Here is a 19,514-nt window from a genome sequence, read left to right as displayed (position 1 = left end):
CAGGTCTGTAAGGCCCCCAAAAGCCAGAGCATCAAGAATACAGAAAATAAGAAAATATAGTTAATCTAACTGGCCCTGTGATGAATGGATGCCAAATAGACAAATACAGAATCTGAGGAAATAGAACAAATATATACAATAGAAATTCACAGGCTGATTCTAAAATTTATATGGAAATGCAAAAGACCCAGATGAGTGGAAACTATCTTGGAAATAAAAAAAAAAAAAAACAAGACAGAGAACTTACACTGCATAATTTCAGACCGATTACAAAGCCACAGTTATCAAGACAATGTGGTATTGGCATAAGGATAGACAAACAGACCAATGGAACAGAATGAGTCCAGAAATGGGCCTACCCATTGACAGATGACCGATATTTTACAAAGGCCTAAAGTAATTCAATGGTAAAAGGAAATTCTTTTCAACAAATGGTGCTAACACACCTGACTATCCACATGGGAGCCAGGTAAAGGAATGAATCTTGACCTTTATCTCACACCATTCATAAAAATCAATTCGAGATGAAATCAAAGACCTAAACATAATAGTTAAAACTAAAGCTTCCAGGAAAAAAAAAAAAACACAGAATATCTTTGTGACTCTGAGGTTGGCAAAGATTTCTTAATATATAAAAAGCACTAAACAAACAAAAAACTAAAAAAAAAACAAAATGCACTAACCATAAAAAGACAAACTGGCCTTTATTCAAATTCAAGACTGCAAAAGATACCATTAGGGAAATGAAAAGAGGAAGCCACAGATTAGGAGAAAATATTCACAATGCATACTGGGCAAAAGACTCATTTCCACAATATATGAAGGACTCCTACAAATCAACAATATAACGTCAAACAACCTAATTTGGGCAATAGACACTACACAAATAGAACAGCCAATGTGCACATGAAAAGGCGTGCCTCATCATCAGTAGTCATCTGCAAAATGCAAATTAAAACCACAATCATACCACTTTACACTCACTAGAATGGCTAAAATTAAAAAGATTTTCAATACCACAGGATGGCGAGAAAATGTTCCAACTGGAACTTTCAGAAATTGCCAATCCAAGTATAAAATAGTACAGCCACACTAAAAACAGACTGGGAGTTTCTTACAAAGGTAAAATATATACCTACCCTATGACTTAGCAATTCCCACTTTGGGATGTACCCAAAGGAAACTGAAACATACGCTCATAACAAAGTGTCGTATAAGAAGGTTCATGGGAGGGCGCCTGGGTGGCTCAGTTGGTTAAGCGACTGCCTTCGGCTCAGGTCATGATCCTGGAGTCCCTGGATCGAGTCCCGCATCGGGCTCCCTGCTCAGCAGGGAGTCTGCTTCTCCCTCTGACCCTCCCCCCTCTCATGTGCTCTCTCTGATTCTCTCTCTCTCAAATAAATAAATAAAATCTTTAAAAAAAAAAAAAGAAGAAGAAGAAGGTTCATGGGAGTTTTATTCATTAATAGCCCAAAACTGAAAGCAACCCCACTGCCTTCCAACAGATTAAAAACTGTGGTACGTTCACACTGTTGAATAGTACTCAGCAATAAAAATGAATAAAGTGCTGATATGTACTAATATGGATGAATCTCAGAAACATTATGTTGAGTTTAAGAATCCACTTGCAAAAAAAATACACGTTATGATTCCATTCATATGAAATTCTAGAACAGGCAAAACTAAACTAGTGACAGCAACTAGAACAACTGTTTCCTGGCTGTGAGGGAGGGACTACTGGCTAGAAATGGACACAAGTGAACTCATCAGGGTGAGGAAAACGGCCAATACATATCTTAATTTGGGTGGTGGAGAAGGGTTTTTTTGTTTTTTTAATAGTTTCTGATTTTTTTTTTTTTTAAGATTTTATTTATTTATTTGAGAGAGAGAATGAGAGGGGGAAGGGTCAGAGGGAGAAGCAGACTCCCTGCTGAGCAGGGAGCCCGATGCGGGACTCGATCCCGGGACTCCAGGATCATGACCTGAACCGAAGGCAGTCGCTTAACCAACTGAGCCACCCAGGCGCCCGGGTTTTTTGTTTTTTGTTTTTTTTTACATCCATCAATATATGAACTCATTTAACAAATTCATTCAAAATCATTACACTAAATGTAAATTATTCTTTAAAATGGTAAAATTCATTGGCTGCATATCAGAGCCACACAAAAGTTGCATAAAACAGAAATGACATTTAAATAAAAATAAATACCTTTGTCCATCTGCAAAGCTTCACTCCAGAGTGGCTCCCAATCAACTGATACCCTGAACAGAAAAACAAGGAACACAAAACTGAATTGATTCAAAGCCTCATATTAAACGGTGATTAAAAAACTGTAACAAAATCCTTTTTTGGGGGGTGCCTGGGTGGCTCAGTCGTTAAGCATCTGCCTTCGGCTCAGGTCATGATCCCAGGGTCCTGGGATCAAGCCCCACATCAGGCTCCCTGCTCGGAAGGAAGCCTGCTGCTTCTTCTCCTACCCCTCTACTTGTGCTCCTGCTCTCACTATCTCTCTTCTCTGTCAAATAAATAAATAAAATCTTTAAAAAAAAAAAAATCCTTTTTCTTTCCTTAAATAATGGCAGGCAACAACCCAGTGGCAGAATACACTAAAAGTTTAATTCACCAGAATGATAAAACACGTTAAAATGTATATGCATCTAATAACACAGACTAAAAATACAGAAGGAAACAATATGTTAATCCAAAATCATAGAAAAAAATTTTTAACATTTTTCAGTATCTAACAGATCCCACAAAAACTTAGTAGATCTAAACAGCACAGTAAAGGTGACGAAGAATACATAGTACTACGCTCAACAACTACAGAATGCACATGCTTCTGGAGGACCCAAGGAAACTTTGTGGAAAAAAAAAAACAAATGCTGGGCCATAAAGCAAAAGCAAGTAACAATATACTTCAAACAAACAACTAGGGAACTCTCACCAGTAACCTCTGAAAAAAGATGAAGAATCAGATGAGCAAAAGAAATACTGCCCCAAGAAGTGAAAAATAAAATTCTAGGAACAGTAACCAAACATGAATTCTCAGCACCACTCCATAACCTAGCATTTAAAATTCGTGAGCCACAGAAGACATGAAAAGCATGGAAAAGCCATGCCAAAGTAATCACATCCTTTTTTAATAAATTAGAAGAGCAAACAAGTAGAACGTTCTGATTTCAGAAAGCATTTAATAAAGTTTTTCACGAGGCTTCAAGTAATAAGCCACAATTATGAGTCTCTTATACAAAAAGACTCTTGACTTGCAGACAAATGAGGCAAAAGGAGAAATATAGTCTGGATGATGGCATAAGTGGATCTGTGGCTGGTTAAATATCCATACTCACAGGGTGATGATTAATGGAACAATGTCAATTTGGATTACAGGTCTCTAGTGGCCATATTACAGGGCTTTGTCTTTTATTCTCTTCCATATTTATGTAAATATCTTGCACATAAATAAGCAAAGCACTACTTATCTATTTGAAGGGGGAACTAGTCCAACTGAGTAACTAATCTCAGATGCAGAAAAAGCATTTAAAAGATTCCCAGAGAAAAATTCTAGTTCTTCTTTTGGATTCCTACATAATATGTTCTTCAAACCATCATCACAGAAATCACATTCTTATTAAATTAGCTCTTTATATCCTTCTCTTCCAAGATACATAGGGTTTTACAAAATTTTGCACTTAGGTAGGTATGAAGAAAACTGCAAAGTACAGAATGGAGAGACCTGTGGCTGACCACAATGCAAAGATAAGCCAAAAGTATGCAGCTGCTAAAAATCATAGTGTACAGTTCTGTTCTAACCAAGATTAAGTAACAGAGGATTTACTCTCCCACCTGAAATGCCAAAAATGGGACAAAATATATGAACCAACAGTTTCCAAGACATGAAACATCAGGCAACAAGGGACCGTAAGCTCAGGGAGATGGGAAACGAGCCCTACCATTACCAGAGCTTACTGCCTTGAAAGTTTCTGGGCCATGCAGCAAGGAGAGGCAATCCAAGAACAGCTCAGTATCCTCTCTAAGTTGAGGACATGGAAGCAAGAGTCCGGGGAGCCCACATGGCTAGACTTTGCAGAACTGAGTACCAGAAAGTAAAGAGCTACGCAGAGATTAAACTCAAGAACCTGCAGAGGATTTCCAGAAATATCTAGCTGAGTACTGCTTAGTGCACATGTGAGAGAAAAACTCACCAAGACTGAGAAAGAACCATCTGAAAGGCCTAGAGGTATGCCTGGTGCTCAGCTGGCTGGGAACTGTGCCTGTTCGTACCGGTCAGAGGCTTAAGATTCACAAGGCATTGAACAGAATACACAGAAGTGTTTTGCCCCAATAACCAGAAGTAATTAGCCATATAGTGAGTAAGCTCTGGTCTCACTTAACAAGTCATAAAAGCCAGATTAAAAGGCTCAAACTGTTTCCAAGTAACTGCTCTTCATCCTAGAACAAAGCTTAAGAATGTTTATAGGAATACAAAAATATCTAGCACCCAATAAGGTAAAATTAGATCTGGCATCCAATCAAAGATTACCAAGCATGCAACATGACCAATGAGGAAATAATCTAGCAACCAAACTGATCCAGAAATGACACAGATGTTGGAAGTACATTAAAACAGTTGTAACTGTAATTCGTAGGCTCAAAAAGTTAAGTAGAGACATGGAGACTATAAAAAGACCCAAACTCAACTTCTACAGATGAAAACTATAAATGCCCGGATAGAATTAATGGAAGATTAGACATTAGAGAAAAAAAAAATTACTAAATCATACCTGAAGACACAGCAACAGAAGCTACGCAAAAACGAATGGTAGAACAGAAAAAAGAATTTTAAATAATGAAAAGAACATCAGTGAACTGTAGGTCAGATTCATGTAACTGAAGTCCCCAAGGAAGAGAAGCAGTGACAGAAAAATATTTGAAGAAATAATGGCCAAAATTTGTCCAAATTTGATTAAAACTATAAATCCACAGAACCAGGAAGCTCAACAAGTCCCAAGTAAAAGCAACGTGAAGAAAACTACATTGAAACACATTATAACTAAATTGCTCAAAATCAGTAATTAAGAGAAGATCTTAAAGGTAGCCAGGGGGTAAAAACATTACATTCAAAGGAACAAATGAAAGATGAGAACACAAGCCTCATCAGAGGCAATGGGAGCAAGTAGACAGTGGAACACCTAGAAAAGAAAAAGAAAAAAAGGTGTCAATCGACAATTCCACATCCATCAAATAATATCCTTCAAAAATGAAGGCAAATTAAAGCCTCTTTCAGATACACAAAAGCTGAAATAATTCATCACCAAAAAACCCACGCAACACAAAATGCCAAACGAAGCCCTTCGGGCAGAATGAAAGGGCTGCCAGAGAGAACACAGATCTACGCAAAGGAATGAAAAGCACCGAAGTGGTACCTACCTGAGTCAATATGTAAGATTGTTACTAATTATTGACATCTTTGATAATTGGCTATTCAAGCCAAAATAATAACAGCATAGTGTAGGTTTATAACACTTGGAAAAGTAAAAGGCATAACAATTGCTTAGAGGGAGGCAAGGGGAAAACAGGCATACTGCTACTGAAGCTGCTTCTCAGTTTATCACCTGAAAGATATACTGTGCTATGATACAGAGATATAGTGTAAAACCGCCAACAACCACTGAAGAACAAGACAGTGCTGTAAGTAATAAGCCAACAAGGATGTAACACTGAATCATAAAAAAAATAATCTAAAGAAGGCAGAAAACAGGAACAAAGGAAATCAAAGAACACATGAGACAAGTAGAAAACAAATAGCTAGATGAAAGATCTGAACCTATCATAAAATCACTCTAAATAATCAATAGTCTGAATATCCTTATTAAAAAAAAGATTACATATATATTATATATTATACACACAAATATATACACATAACCTGAATATTCCTGTCTGTCCCCTCTAATAGGCTGGTTCCTTGAAGGAGATACTGTATCTTGTGTTTCTCTGCATTGCCAGACGTATCACATAAAAGGTTCTCAATAAATACAGAAAGACGGGAGTGAGGGAAGGAAGTCAGTCTACTGACTCCCAACTGACCACTCTTTCTTCTACAGGAAATCAATACTATTATTTGATCTCAACTTATAGCCTCCTTAGTAAGTGATGACCACAGAACCCCAGATAAACTTCTACATAAAACACTTCTAATTGATCTAGCCTCCTATCAACATGAGCTTTTTTTCTGCATTTAGTAATTTCCCCTTAATAAACAATGACTCGTAAAGAAGCCCGCGATGCCATTTCCCATCTGCATACCTGAGCCACACTGATGCTAACATCCCAATAAACCAAGCAGACGGGAAATGCACTGGCCCAGCAGCCAACACACACGTGATCCACGGGAACAAGAGGGGGGCCCCCTGGACAGCGACACAGTGACAAAGAGACACAGCTGCTGGGCTAACCCCAGAAGGACCTCCTAAACCCTCTTTCCTCTCGGCAGTCCCTATCTTAGGCTTCCTCATTTAGGTATAAATTAGAAGGCTTAAGAGGGTAGTTAGAGCGCCCATTTTTAATTACACCTCATTAATAGCCTTTTTGATTTCGACTTGGTTAGATTTTAGTTCTTTTATTTCTCCTGAGCACTGTGAAGTGTGCAAGACTGTTGAATCACAGATCTGTACCTCTGAAGCAAGTAATACATTATATGTTAAAATAAAAAGAAGAAGGAAAAGAAGATAGCAGGAGGGGAAGAATGAAGGGGGGGAAATCGGAGGGAGAGATGAACCATGATAGACGATGGACTCTGAAAAACAAACTGAGGGTTCTAGAGGGGAGGGGGTTGGGAGGATGGGTTAGTCTGGTGGTGGGTATTGAGGAGGGCACGTTCTGCATGGAGCACTGGGTGTTATGCACAAACAATGAATCATGGAACACTTCATCTAAAACTAATGACATAATGTATGGTGATTAACATAACATAATAAAAATTTTTTAAAAATAAACAAAAAAATAAAAAAATAAAAAGAGGGTAGTACTGTGACCGCACTTCCTGAGGACAGCACCTTGTTTGGTGAGGGCTTCTCGGAGAGCAGGGGTTATCATAGCTCTTCTTTCACTGGCTTCATTCTTCACGGTGTTCCTGACCAGACTACTTTTCTCCTCCTGTTGCTCCTTTTCTCTCTGTATGACAATTGAAAGAACAAAAGTCAGACCTGGCAACGTGCGCTGAGAGTAACAGTACACCGCTCACGAACACAGAGTGTGGATGACAGGGCTCATCGCGAACCCTGGCCCATAACCCAGGCTCCTCCAAAGTGATTATGTTCCCAGTCAGACAATGATCGAAGAACTGCCAGTCTCATTTTTCTTTTTTCTTTCCAAAAAAGTAACTACATACTCAAACACATACACCCACAAAATGTAAATCAACAATCCACTTATCTGGATGTCAATTATTTTTAGCAATCCGAGTACAGACAGCTGCCGAAATTCATCAAGTTATTTCTCTGAATTTCAATCTCCTCACCTGAAAAAGGAAGAAAGTAGCATCTGGGGAGCAGGGATGTGTTAAGATTAAAAGAAATAAATCACCAGGCACTATGCCTGATATATAACAGAGTTCAATAAAATGTAAGACTGCTGGTAATTATATCTGCAAACCCCCAAAACAAATCAAAATAGTGCTCTGAGCTGCTCAGCCATTTGCTCGGAGACCAAATTACTCCTCCACCTGCCGCCCTGATGGCTCCTTCTAGAAGATCCTGTGGGGAAAATGTGTCTTCAGTGAAAAAAAGAAATCTGAAGGATAATATAAGACTGATTGTATTTCCTTTTGACTCTGGCCCCTAGAAGATTCAGCAGCACGCTGATGACTGTGTAAAGCCTCGTATCATGCTTGTCTTGGATTCCCTGTAAGTGACTTCATATTGCATGATGATCTTCACCCTTTACACTCATTTCTTCCTCTTTTTAAATCTTACCACATATATATATTTTTTAAGTTATCTCAACGTCTTTTTGCAAGGTGATAGAATGCTAATCAATTAATTCCAAGGCAACACACAATGTCTGTGTTACACTTTAGAGGAAACACTCGTCAGATCTGACTAAGAGCTGCAGAAATTCAACATAATTCACCTTGGCAGCAGCCCCACCACCAAGCCCATTTTCAGTGCCCAGTCCCTAGTGAATCAGTAAGCAAACTTATAGTAATATCCTTTCTACCTAAAAGTGAAAACATCTCACAGATCACAGGATGACTGAAATCTGCAGCCAACTAATACAGAAGGGAGGATGGTCTGTGTTTGAAGCTGGACAGCAGGTGACAGAGATTCACCGTATCATTCGGTCTACTTTTGGGAACATTCAAAGTCCTCTATACAAAAAATGTAAAACAGATTATAAATTTTTTAGAAAGAAACAGAAAGATAAGCCAAAGAAACCTGGAGGTAACTTCTCTACCTTCTCTGTTTCTTCAACGACTTGCTCCAAAATTGGAAATCAGTGAAAAAGTATTTTAGAGACTCAAAGGTATCAAATGAGAAACAATAAACCCACAGTTAGTTGTATCTGTCTTAAAGTCAGCATTCCTAATTACTAAATATAATCCAAATGCAAAGCTAATGAACAATTTTGCTTCTGTTAATACAGTTCTCAACTACACATTTTCAGATAGAGGTGAAAAAATTTATAAACAAACATCAATGATGTGTTCTCATCCATTATAAAAGTAATCAGTTTAATGCTGGGTATTTTATTTAAAAAATTTAAAAGTTTCAGTTACTCTTTTAAAATATTTAAAAACAGAGGCACCTGGCTGGCTCACTCATTAGGCGTCTGCCTTCAGCTCAGGTCATGATCCCAGGGTCCTGGGATTGAGCCTCACATCGGGCTCCCTGCTCAGCGGGAAGCCTGCTTCTCCCTCTCCCAATCCCCCTGCTTGTGTTCCCTTTCTCACTGTGTCTCTCTCTGTCAAATAAATAAATAAAACCTTTAAAAATAATAATAATAAAATAAAATATTTAAAAATAGGGGCACCTGGATGGCTCATTCGGTTCAGCGTCTGACTCCTGATTTCAGCTCAGGTCATGATCTCAGGGTTGCAGGATCAAGTCCTGCACTGGGCTCAGCACTGATGGAGGAGCCTGCTTGGGATTCTCTCTCCCTCTCCTTCTGCCCCTCCCCGCTCTGCTCTCGTGCTCTCTCTTGCTCTCTCTCTTTCTAAAAATAAAAATATAATCTTTAAAAATAAAAGACTCCTTTGGCTTTTTTTAAGTCTATTTCAAATCTAAAAGCAAAGATGTGAGCTTAAATAGGAAGTCTGTGGTGGAGCAAGATGAATTGACCTTGACCTCGACAGCGTTAAAATGTCTCTGGGGTGGGTCGCCTGGGTGGCTCAGTCGTTAAGCGTCTGCCTTTGGCTCAGGTCATGATCCCAGGGTCCTGGGATCGAGCCCCGCATCGGTCTCCCTGCTCCGTGGGAAGCCTGCTTCTCTCTCTACCAGTCCCTCTGCTTGTGTTCCCTCTCTCGCTATGTCTCTCTCTGTCAAATAAATAAATCTTTAAAAAAGTAAAATAAATGTTTCTGGGATAATTCCACAACAAGTTCCTAGAACTCCCTACTATTCATGCAAAAATGGCCAGGAGGTAGCAATATCTGTTCTCAAAAACCTCTGTCACCACAAAACATCACCAGCTTATCTGCTTACCCCAAAGGCCACATAAATCCAAAATTGGATTCAGAGCTCCAGAGACACCCTCTTGTGGTTAAAAAACAAACTCTGAGCCCTATGAAATGAATACTCCTAAAAAGGATGGTCATGGAACATCATCCATGTCCCATTACTAGAGAAGTTATCTATGATAAAATAGGAGTGTAGCTACTCCATTTCAACCATGTAGATACAAAATTTATATGGGAAAGCGATCAGAGGCCATGATGAAAGGTCTTGAGCATTCAGGACAAACATTTATCCTTCCTTGTCTCTATGGCAGTTTAGTCCCCCACTTTCCATATGCAGCAGTTACTTTATTTCTGAAAAGAAAGGCAAGGAAGTGCAAAGCACCACTCCCCAAGGAAGTGCAAAGCACCACTCAAACTCTAATTCTAATCTCCTGGGTGCACACATTGTTCACAGTTTGCCCAGAATACAATAATATAACAAACATACATGTATAGCTGTTACACAACCTAACCGAAATATGTGAAAATTCCACAACTGGTCAACCTCGATTCCTCCCTCCCCCGTATGCCCCATTAGACAATGAGTGACCAAGTTCTAAAGCTTTAATTCCCACAGATTGGCTCACTCCATCCACAATGCCCTGGTTTCTCTGAAGGACAGGACAACTGCAAAAGCTAGCCCAACTATCTCCTGGTCTCCAACCTGTAACTCCATCGCTTCCCAACTCCCAAACCCATCACACCTGCCCTGAAAGAAAATGCACGTCCTCTCCAAGCTGCTGCTTCCCGACTTGCAAAAAGGAAAGCTGATTATAAGCTAACTTCCTAGGCATTTAGGAGAATGACTATAAATAAGTGAAAAGTCCTTTAAAAATAGACGATATCAATCTCACATAATCATGGGAGCAAAAGTGGTGCTAATTTTCTTTTAAAAAGAAGATATTAAACAATATCACCTAATTCATTTTCATACCATCATCCCAGAAACCACAGTACCATCCCAATTATCACCTAGGAAATAAACAAGGCCAAAAAGAAGTCATCCGTTAACGATTTGAAGGTAAAATTCCACCTAGCCAGGTGCCAAACAGGTGTTTTGCCACGAACAAGCTTTTCATTACCAAAGCATACAGACATTTCTTCTGGGAAAAAGAATCCTTCTGATTGTTTAAATCTGTTTATTTTGTTGATCCTTAGTTTATCACCCAGTGATTCCCTTCCTTATCAAGTCATGCAGAAAACAGTCGCCAGGTTCTCTAGAGAGGTTATTTTTCTATACCTTGCTTGCCTAAGCCCAGAGCCTTGCTGGCACATGGTGGGCATTCAGTAAATGCCTGGCCGAATAAATAAATGCCTCAAAACTTCCAGACAGCTATCCTAGCTCTAGAAAAGCAGATTTCACTTCTCTCGGTAACTGATTCTACATCTGGCAACTTTCAATATTAAAAACTCTCCTTCAGGTACTGAAACTAAATCTCCTTCTGCTATAATTTAACTCCCTTTCTGCAGGTTCCTATTTCTCTAAGAAAGGAACCCACCTATATACCACTTACTTGTCCCAGCTCCGTTTTTAAATGACAAGGTTTCAATGGGACTCAGAGTTTTTCTGTTCACTAGGTTTTAAGGATGCTTTCTGGACTTTCTGAAAAGCACTCTGACCAGATGTGTCAAATGGTTTTCCTCTGACCCAGTGATTCTATTTTGGATAACCTGACTTAAGAAAATAATTCCAGGGACGCTTGGGTGGCTCAGTCGATTAAGTGCCTGCCTTCGGCTCTGGGCATGATCCCAGGGTCTGGGATCAAGTCCTGCATCCAGCTCCTTGCTCAGCAGGGAGCTTGCTTCTCCCTCTCCCTCTGCTGCTCCCCCTGCTTGTGCTATCTTTCTCTCCCTGACAAAACAAATAAAATCTTTAAAAAAAAAAAAAGGGGGGGCGCCTGGGTGGCTCAGTCGGTTGAGCGACTGCCTTCGGCTCAGGTCATGATCCCAGGGTCCTGGGATCGAGTCCCACATCGGGCTCCCTGCTCTGCGGGGAGCCTGCTTCTTCCTCTCCCACTCCCCCTGCTTGTGTTCCCTCTCTCACTGTATATCTCTCTCTCAAAATAAATAAATAAAATCTTTAAAAAAATAAAATAAAATAAAATAAAGAATTCCAGAACTCACTGTAATAGCGCTCCTGGCTACACAGGCCAGGGGTAAGACAGGCTGGTTTAAAGGCAGTGTCTTGGGGTTGAAGGGATGTGTCACCTGTTTCTGGGTGAATTAAATACCTAAAGCCTTAAAAATAATAATGAAAGAACAGCTTCATGTTATTCCACTGCAGTACTATGCAACTTTATAATCAGAACTGGACACACTGAGATCCCTTCATAAACTGAAATGCTTCTCTGGTGAGTAATTACCAAGCATTCACCATTTATTTCCAAAACTAATGATACTGATATCACTGTCTGCTAAACTGGAACATGCTGTGGGGAGTATTTAACAACATTTATTTACTGCAGAAGAAAAAAAAAAAGGAACATTCTGCTCTACATTTATAAATCACAACCATGAGAAAAACAAAAAATAAACAACCTAAGGACTGTCAGGCTCTGGCTGACTCCTTGTGGCCTACCCAAACTCTTCAGATTCTCTTCTAAAAACCATTTCTCCCCTGGAGGGTGAAACAAAGAGATGAGTCTAGGCTTGACCCCACCACCTACCAGCCTGCCAGACATCTGACTTTGGACAAATTGCTTTACTTCTCTAAACCTGCTTCCTACCCTGTAAAATGGTAAAACGGAGACAATAATAGTATGGATATCAGGGTCAATGTGAGGACTGAATGAGATAATCCAATGTGTACTTTGATTTCTCCTAATATCCGGTATCTGTACTGGAATTACCCTTTCCCCATACCCCTAACCCATCCATCCTATTCGATCAAATCACATTGCTTCCCAATGCCTGTAGGTTAAAGGTCACACCCCCATGACAGAGAATGAAAAGGCCTCCAGTATCTTGCCCCTACCTTCCTTCTCTACTTCACTCCACACCTCCCCACCCCCACTTGAAACTCCAGATATACCAAACTGTTTAAGAGTTCCCCAAACATGCCATGTTCCCAGACACGCCACCCCTCTGCTTCTGCATCTGTCTTCTTAACCTTCCAACATTTCACATGTTGGCTCACCTGTTCGAATTCTCTTCAGCCCTAGAATCACTATCTTGGATCTTGCTACAGAAGAAGGGAGACAGAACACCATGGTGGTATACCAGTCGGACCAAACTCATCCTGTTTGAAGACACCTTCTTTTTTTTTTAAAGATTTTATTTATTTATTTGAGAGAGAGAGAATGAGAGACAGAGAGCGTGAGAGGGAAGAGGGTCAGAGGGAGAAGCAGGCTCCCCGCTGAGCAGGGAGCCCGATGCGGGACTCGATCCCGGGACTCCAGGATCATGACCTGAGCCGAAGGCAGTCGCTTAACCAACTGAGCCACCCAGGCGCCCCGAAGACATCTTCTTATACGATAATAGTTCATAGTTACCAAGTACACACTACATGGCAGGCAACAAAATAATGTGCGTACGTGAATGAACTTCATCTTCACAACAACTTTATAAGCAGTTGTTTTTATTATCTCTCACTTTAGAGATGACAAAACAAAAGGACAGAGATAAAATAACTTGCCAACAGATGCACAGACTGAGACAGTATGACTCCATGAAAATCGGGGAGCATTACTCAAAAGGAGGTCATATACAACAGGAGTACTCTGGCCCAACACTCTCAAGTACTAGCGCCTCCTCTGCTGTAACAACTCAGGCAACTTAGTGCAGCGCCTGACAAGAATCAGGCAGAACTAGTACTTCGGGAGTATGTATGAACGGACGCCAAAGAAAATGCAAAAAAAAATACATGAAAAAGAAAAGCCAGGCAGTAGTACCATCCATCGCTGAGTTTAGTATGTTACGTCCAATATAAAGTGAAAATACAAGACATACTTGGAAACAGTGCCATAAGCTAAAATAAAGAAAAAAAACTGGTGGCTTATTTTCATGTCATTCTGAATTGGAAAAATATTTATTTTTGCCCCAAATCTAATGATTTCATGAGAAACTTCTCATGAGAAATCTAAAATATCATAAATCAACTGCTTAAAGTTTGTAAAATCCAAAATCATTTCAAAAAATAATTTACAGAGCTGTCCAAAATTTTCATTTGTTCTCTCCGGTGCCCTCTAATGGACAGAAGATGAAACGCAAAGAAAAAACGAACCCACAAATTATTCCAACCATACACTCGGAATTTGCTGAAATTAGATCTTAAGTGTTCTCAATACATACACACACACACACACACATGAGGTAACTATGTGAGGTGATGGATTTGTTAACTTGACTGTGATCATCATTTCACAATGTATACATATCATCATATAACATACCTTAAAAAAATCAGTGTACAATGTAAACATATACAATTTTTATTTATCAATCATACCTCAATAAAGCTGGAGAAAAAATTATTCCAAACTCTTCACTCACTACAAATAAAGTTTAAATATTTCCTCTTAACCTTATGGAAAAATCCAGAAATCTATCTAAATCAGGTATCTACCCGTGCACTGAAATCTATCCTGTTTTAAGCCAGTTTCGCCACTGACAAATTACTCAGATTCTTCATTAAGAGTCATAAAGTTAGGGCGCCTGGGTGGCTCAGTTGTTAAGCGTCTGCCTTCAGCTCAGGTCATGATCCCAGGGTCCTGGGATCGAGCCCCGCATCGGGCTCCCTGCTCAGCGGGAGGCCTGCTTCTCCCTCTCCCGCTCCCCCTGCTTGTGTTCCTGTTCTCACTATGTCTCTCTCTGTCAAAAAAATAAATAAAATCTTTAAAAAAAAAAAAAAAAAGAGTCATAAAATTATACATTTGCTTCGACTCAGTGTACCAATGTGGGGAAAATATAACCTAAGATAATATTAATACATTCTTTAAAGTAAAAAAGGTCTCAGACCAGAGCTAATTGTAACAGCAGAAAACCTGAAACAGACTGGCCGGCCAGCTGTAGAAAAATGTATAAAGTTTAAAATGTCTGAGCAAACTTACTTCCCATTTTGACAAGTGTCAGGTTGAGATTATGAGGCATCGTCAGGTACGTGTTCTCATCTGACTCACACCTGTGAGGAAGGCAGAGGGCGCGGCCCCTGTTCCTCAGACAAGGGGATTAAGGCTGGGGAGGGTTAAACTGTGCCTTCAGATCACTGAGTTACACACTGGCTGGGCCAAACCCTGAACCCACATTCCACACACTTGTCATTCTTAACAGCTCCTCTGCCAGGGCTTCTGAAATACAAAGCTACTAAAAATGACAGAAACAACAGCAACACATGCACGTATTTAAAAATAAGTAACAAAAATGCTGCAACAACAGGAAAGATGGACAGCAATTTTAAATCGAGAAAATAATTTTAGATATTATAGCTTAGAGTTCTACACTCAACCAAGAATTTTTTTGGTTATAAGCTTTACAAAAGAAGCCAAATGACCCAATATAAAAATGGATACAGGACAGCATGTAGTAAAAAATTTGGCCTTGCCTGAAGGGAAGTCTGGCCTTTGCCCCCAGTTCCTGGAAAGTAACGTCTAAACTCTTGGAATGTCTTGAGTGAAAGCAGTGTCTGTTATTCATGGTGGGCCCCTCAGACCGCACTAGACTGGAAGGGGTGGGGTGCAGGAGACAAGAGTTCAATCACATGGGCAGTCCATCAGTCATGGCTACATATTGAAGCCCCAATATAAACTGGACAAAGAAGCTCAGATAAGCCTCCCGGGTTGGCAATACCCACGTTTACCATCACATATCAATGCTGAGAGGGCAACACATCCTGAGGAGAATGAATGAATGCCTCCTAGACTCTGTTCTACGCATCTCTTCCTTTGGCCAATTTTCTGTACCCTTTCCCAGCAACAAACCACAACCATGAGGATAACAGCTTTCAGGGAGTTCTGTGAGTCTTTCCAGCAAATTATCAAACATGAGGATGGTTTTCAGGAGCCCCCTCCCCCAAAACTTGCAATTGGTGTCAGAATCGAAAGTAGTCATGGGGACTATGCCCTCAGACCTTGTAGTTTATCTAATACCAGGTGGACAGAAAGAGATGGTTCACAGGAAAAGAAAACATGTTCAATCTGACTCAAAATGAAAGAAATACAAATTAAAATCAGGTTATTATTTTTCACCTGTCAGGCTGGCAAGACTTAAGAGACTGATAATACAAGAGGGTTGGCAAAGATATAGAGAAATCTCATCTCTCTCCTATAATAAATAAAAATGACTTCAATTTTTTATAGGGCAATTTGGAAATATCTATCAAAACTACAAAATCCCCTTTGATCCAGAAATTTCAATTTTATGAACTTATTCTTGAGATAAATTTATACCAGCTGCAAAAAATATAAGAGCAAGAGTATTCAAACACATAAACGTTAATCAACAGGAGCCAACTACATTATGGGACACAGTCCCGGACCACTACACAAACATTAAAATGAAGTGGGGAGAGCTCTCTGACAGCACTGGAAAGCTGTCATGTTAGAGGAAAAAGAACAGTCTGTAGACCTGGGAGTACAAAAAGATCCCATCTGTGTAGCCAGAGACACAAAGTCAGACCAAAATGCAGGTGTGTTTGTAAAGGCAGTAAAACACTTGGAAGAATATTGCCCAACTGTAAACTGTGGCTTCCTATGAAAAGGAGATTTGGGAAGAATAGGGACAGGGAGCCGTATTCTTTGGATTTTTTAAACACATGTAAACAGGGTATTAAATGCAACTCCAGAAGAAGGGGCAGACCAAGTTACATATTTTCAAAGGGACTATCTGAGAACCAGCCAACTCTGATGGGCACTTGATGTAATGAGCACTGGGTGTTATATGTGACTGATAATCACTAAGTTCTACCCCTGAAAATAACAATACACTATATGTTAACTAAATAGAATTTAAATTAAAAAAAAAATTTTTTAGGGGCGCGTGGGTGGCTCAGTCGTTGGGTGTCTGCCTTCGGCTCAGGTCATGATCCCAGGATCCTGGGATCGAGCCCCGCATTGGGCTCCCTGCTCAGCGGGAAGCCTGCTTCTCCCTCTACCACTCCCCCTGCTTGTGTTCCCTCTCTCACTGTCTCTCTCTGTCAAATAAATAAATAAAATCTTAAAAAAAAAAAAAATTTTTTTAAATGCCTCCCTCACATCCAGGATGTGAAAGGGTAGAGCACATGGAGGTAAGGACAGAGGATTTTTGAAAACTTCTTTGGAGAATGTTGGTAAGATATTTTGAGATCCACACCCCTTGCCTCAAATGGAGAGAAGCTGGGGGGTAGGTGCCTACCTCTCACCTCCAGTCCCAGGAGAGAGGCTCCAACGGGGCCCCTCAAAGAAGCTGCTGTGTATCCCCTGCACTCAGAGGGCATCACTAATCAGTGCAGGACTCCTGCCCAGGAAATCCAGACACCGAAGGACTGACTAGTTTCCTCAGCAAGTGAGCACTGCCGCTGGGTAGGAATCAGCCTGTCCTCCCAGAATAAAGAACTCAGGGGTGTTCCCGTGGGAGCGGAGAGGGGTGCAGGTGAGGGGAGGTCTTAGATGCAGACCAACTGGGAACTAGAGAGAACAGATGGCAGAACTCAAAGAGACAAAGGCAGAGCCACGGGGCTCAGAGGAAGGAGTATGCCACCATCAGAGTACACCTGGTCAGTGCAAGGAACCAGGTCAGGAGACGCCATGGACAATGTCTCCAAAGAAGCAATGACAGGGCTGCCTGGAAGAAGAGTCAACTTTAAACCCAACGAGGGGAGAGAGCACCGAGGCATGTTATGCCAGTGCCACGTGAGAACTTTCTACGTCTCTCTCTCCTGCCTCTCCATCCATTCCCCAGGCCCTAAGCAGATCCAAAACAGCAGCTAGCAGAACAGACCAGAAAGTAGACAAGAGGGGAGGAATTTCACCTCTGAATTAAATTAGAAACTCTGACTGAGTTTCTTTAGTATGACTTAGCACTTACCACATAGGATTGGGCATTCTACCACCAAATTAGGACTTTGTGTCTTAAAGTGCCTGTAACCAAAAATGACCAGAAAAGTCATGGAATCTGCCAGTTCTCCCCTTCTGTGCAGGCTGAAAGGGACAGTAAAACTCAAAATAGGACAGCCTTTATGATAACTTCCCAAAAGTTAAGCTATACCAGTTTATACTTTTAAAAGACTTTTCTGGGAGAGAAAAAAAAAAAAAGACTTTTCTGTAAGTTGTTTTTTTTTTTCCTTAAGAGAGGGAGAGAAGAGGGGGGAGAGGGAGAGATAAAATCTTAAGCAGGCTCCATGCTGGGCTCGAGGCTCAATCTCACAACCCTGAGATCATGACCTAAGCCAAAATCAAGAGGCAGATACTTAACCTCCTGAGCCACCCAGGCACCCCTTTCTGTAAGGTTTTTAAATGAGGTTGCAAAGACTACCTGAGAATATGATAAAGATTTTTTAGGGGCGCCTGGGTGGCTCAGTCAGTTAAGTGTCTACCTTCAGCTCAGGTCATGATCCCAGGGTCCTGGGATTGAGCCTCCCTGCTCAGTGAGGTGTCTGCTTCTCCCTCTCACTCTGACCCTCCCCCACTCGAGCTCTCTCTCCTTCTCTCTGCCTCTCAAATAAATTAATAAAATCTTTAAAAATATATATTTTTATAATAGAGGTTTAGGTGCATATGAAACAAAATTAAAATAAACATTCCAAAGACTAATGATTTTTCTGGGGAGACAGAATTATTGGTAGATTTTTGCCCTTTCTCTATTTCCTAAATATATTATTATAGGTACGTTAATTTGTAGTGAAAAAAGTTTAGGCAAAATTAATCGTTAAATTTGTTTCCTTCAATTACCATTTGTTATAGTATGGGACCACCCTGCATAAAATCATAAAACCACCCTCCTCATGTTTTATGGATGAAATAAGCTCTTAAGACCTTATATAATTCAAAACTGGTCCTATCAGAAAATGGGAGATATCCTCATATGGCAATATCATAAATAGTTTATTATTCAGTTGATACTAGGTTTTTCTTGTTTTGTTTTGGGAGCATGGGGAGAAAGCAGTTCCTCCCATATTTTCTATTTCAAATCCTCAGAAAAGCTGAAAGGTACAATGAAGACTCACAGTCTCTCTACCTAGATGCACCACTCTTGCTTGATCATTACCTATCTATCAATCCGTGTACGCACACACACCCCCACACACACACCTATAAAATACACGTGTGTGTGTGAAGGAACCACTTGCATGTGGTAGACACAGTGACACTTCACCCTTAAACTGCAGAATTCATCTCCTAAAAAGGCAAGACAGAACTGTAGAACTACAATACCATTATTACAGCAAAGGAAATTAACGAAGATCCAATATTATCTACTAAAAAATCCATTTCAAATACCCTCAAGTGTCCAGACAACGGCCTTTTCTCTTCAAGATCAAAAATTATACAATGCACTTGATTATGTTTCATTAGTCTTTTTAAACCTTAGAACTGTCCCCCTCCATGTCTTGTTATTGTTTATGATGCTGACTCTTTTTATTTATTTTTGGGGGCACCTGGGTGGCTCAGTCTGTTAAGCGCCTGCCTTCGGCTCAGGTCATGATCTCAGGGTCCTGAGATCAAGCCCTGCGTCAGGCTCCCTGCTCAGCGGGGAGCCTGCTTCTCCCTCTCCCTCTGCCACTCCCCCTGCTTGTTCTCCTTCTGTCAAATAAATAAATAAAATCTCTTAAAATATATATTTATTTATTTTCATTAATTTTTTTTTTTTTTTTTTAATTTTAAGTAG

The 19,514-nt window shown here is 40.2% G+C and overlaps 1 protein-coding gene across 4 annotated transcripts in view; it reads right to left on the bottom strand.

Annotated features, from left to right (window-relative positions):
• The window catches only part of LOC123844709 (S-adenosyl-L-methionine-dependent tRNA 4-demethylwyosine synthase TYW1), a 205,474-nt gene that overhangs the window by 163,509 nt on the left and 22,451 nt on the right, over window positions 1-19,514 (bottom strand). For all 4 annotated transcript variants that reach the window (XM_045875474.3, XM_045875473.3, XM_045875472.3 and 1 more), the window contains 2 exons: window positions 7,057-7,174; window positions 2,210-2,262 (listed from right to left, as the gene is read on the bottom strand). In XM_045875474.3, the coding sequence (XP_045731430.1) occupies window positions 2,210-2,262; window positions 7,057-7,174 (171 nt within the window). The remainder of the gene's footprint in view (window positions 1-2,209; window positions 2,263-7,056; window positions 7,175-19,514) is intronic.

Source organism: Mirounga angustirostris, unplaced genomic scaffold, assembly GCF_029215605.1.
Source record: "Mirounga angustirostris isolate CCGP_5_RB_7025 unplaced genomic scaffold, mMirAng1.0.hap1 SCAF_5, whole genome shotgun sequence".
Lineage (NCBI taxonomy): Eukaryota > Metazoa > Chordata > Mammalia > Carnivora > Phocidae > Mirounga > Mirounga angustirostris.
This window is presented reverse-complemented; position numbering and strand designations above follow the sequence as displayed.